This window comes from Nicotiana tomentosiformis, chromosome 2, assembly GCF_000390325.3.
Source record: "Nicotiana tomentosiformis chromosome 2, ASM39032v3, whole genome shotgun sequence".
Lineage (NCBI taxonomy): Eukaryota > Viridiplantae > Streptophyta > Magnoliopsida > Solanales > Solanaceae > Nicotiana > Nicotiana tomentosiformis.
In genome coordinates this window covers 22,119,304-22,121,141 of record NC_090813.1, presented here as the reverse complement: position 1 = coordinate 22,121,141, position 1,838 = coordinate 22,119,304, and the positions used below count along the sequence as shown (strand labels likewise).

Here is a 1,838-nt window from a genome sequence, read left to right as displayed (position 1 = left end):
AGGGACAAGGAGCTCCAGGCTTCCAAAATCAGCAAAGGTAGTAGTTTCAACCTCAACAATCCAATGAGCCTGGGCTAGAAGATCTGATGAATTCCTTTATTGTCAAGACAGATGGGAGGTTAGATGCTCATGGTGAATCTATCAAAGAACTTGGCACAGGGTTGCGAAACTTGGAAAAGAAAGTGGGATAAATTATCACCATATTGTCTGAAAGGATCCCAGGTACTTTGCGAGCTGATACTGAAAGAAACCCCAAGGAAACGGTAAATGCTGTAACTCTGAGAAGTGGACAAGTAGTGAAAGAGCCCACCCCTATCCAAAAAGAGGTGGTACCTTAAAAAAAAAGTAGGGAGCAGCTAAAAAATGAAGTTGATAAGAAGAAGAAAGGCAAGAAGGGAACTGAGAAAAAGAAGAAGGAAGAGAATTCAAGAAGGGATGAATCTGAAGAGAGCAAGCACATGCCTGCTTTACCTTTTCCCCAAAAGCTTTATAGGTAGAAACTGGACAAGCAATTTGAGAGATTTCTGGATATGCTGAAACAAGTTCATGTAAATTTGCCATTCACAGAGGTGCTCTCCCAAATGCCAGCTTATGCAAATTTTTTGAAGGAAATCCTGACAAAGAAGAGAAAGATAGAAGAAACATCAGTAGTCAAGCTTATAGAGCATTGTAGTGCAATCTTGCAGAACAAACTCCCACAAAAGTGTGGAGATCTAGGGAGTTTTACTATACTTTGCTCTTTAGGCACTATTAAATTTGATAAGTCTTTATGTGATTCTGGTGCCTCAATTAATCTAATGCCTTTGTCTATTTACAAGAATCTAGAGAGTGAGATTGAAGAGATAAGGTCGGTACCAATATCTTTGCAGCTGGCTGGCCAAACACCTCTGATACCCGAGGGGATAGTGGAAGATGTTTTTGTGTGGGTAGATAAGTTTGTATTTCCTGTAGACTTTATAGTAGTGAATATGGAGGAGAATAAGGAGGTCCCTCTCATCTTAGGAAGACCATTCTTAGCAACAGGCAGAGCAATCTTAGACATACACGAGAGAAAACCCATGCTTATAGTGGGCGAAGAGATTGTGACGTTTGAGATGAATGTAGAGATAGGGGTGATAAAGGAGAAGCCAGCTGCAAGTGTTGAGTGGAAGGTGAAGGGTTCAAAAGAGAAGGCAGCAGCGAGTGAGAAAGATAAGTGTGGTGTGTACCCCAAGAAGGCTGAGAAGAAGCTGTCTGTATGAATGTGTGCACTAGTTCGAGCACGAAGAATGGAGCCCGACTTTGACTCAAACCCCGACTAGAGATTCAGGGAAGTTTTCTCTACCTTTTATTTTTTAATTGTGTGTCATGGGGACATGCCACAAATTAAAGAATAGGGTTGGGGATATGTTGTTTGTATGTATGTATGTATATTAGTTTTAGTTTTCTTTTGTTAGTTTGAGTAGTAGAGATAGTAAAAAAAAAACCATAAATTTTTTAAAAGTTTCAACTTTTCCCAATGATAGATATCATTCGATGAGTTTCTTGAGGTATTAAAGTCGAAAGGAAAAGACAAAAAAGATTTTCTTTTGTAGTTAGTGTAATAATTTGCCCTTGGTTTTTCTTTGTGTCGCGGTTCTTTTCCAAGGGTTTTGTTTGAACCGGGTGTAGTTAGTTTTTGTTTTGTAGAATAGTAGGAAATCGTGTCCTATGTTTTGAATTGAAAGCAATATCTCTTAACTCTATTATATCTTGAGAATAATGAGTACTTTAGTTGTGACGCTTAGGCTCAGTTTTTGAGTCTTGCATTAGCACCTTAAACTGCACGATCTTAACCTTGCTTGACTGTTTTGACTAGA

General features: G+C 38.9%; 1 protein-coding gene across 1 annotated transcript; it reads left to right on the top strand.

Moving 5' to 3' along the window:
• Positions 1–530: 530 nt before the first annotated feature.
• Positions 531–1,241, top strand: LOC138904467 (uncharacterized). The gene has a single exon (XM_070192965.1). The coding sequence runs from the start codon at positions 531–533 to the stop codon at positions 1,239–1,241; it is 711 nt and encodes a 236-aa protein (XP_070049066.1).
• Positions 1,242–1,838: the final 597 nt, after the last annotated feature.

What these genes read in the sequence shown, in the direction of transcription:
- LOC138904467 (XM_070192965.1), top strand. Translation starts at nt 531, where the DNA reads ATGCTGAAACAAGTTCATGTAAATTTGCCATTCACAGAGGTGCTCTCC.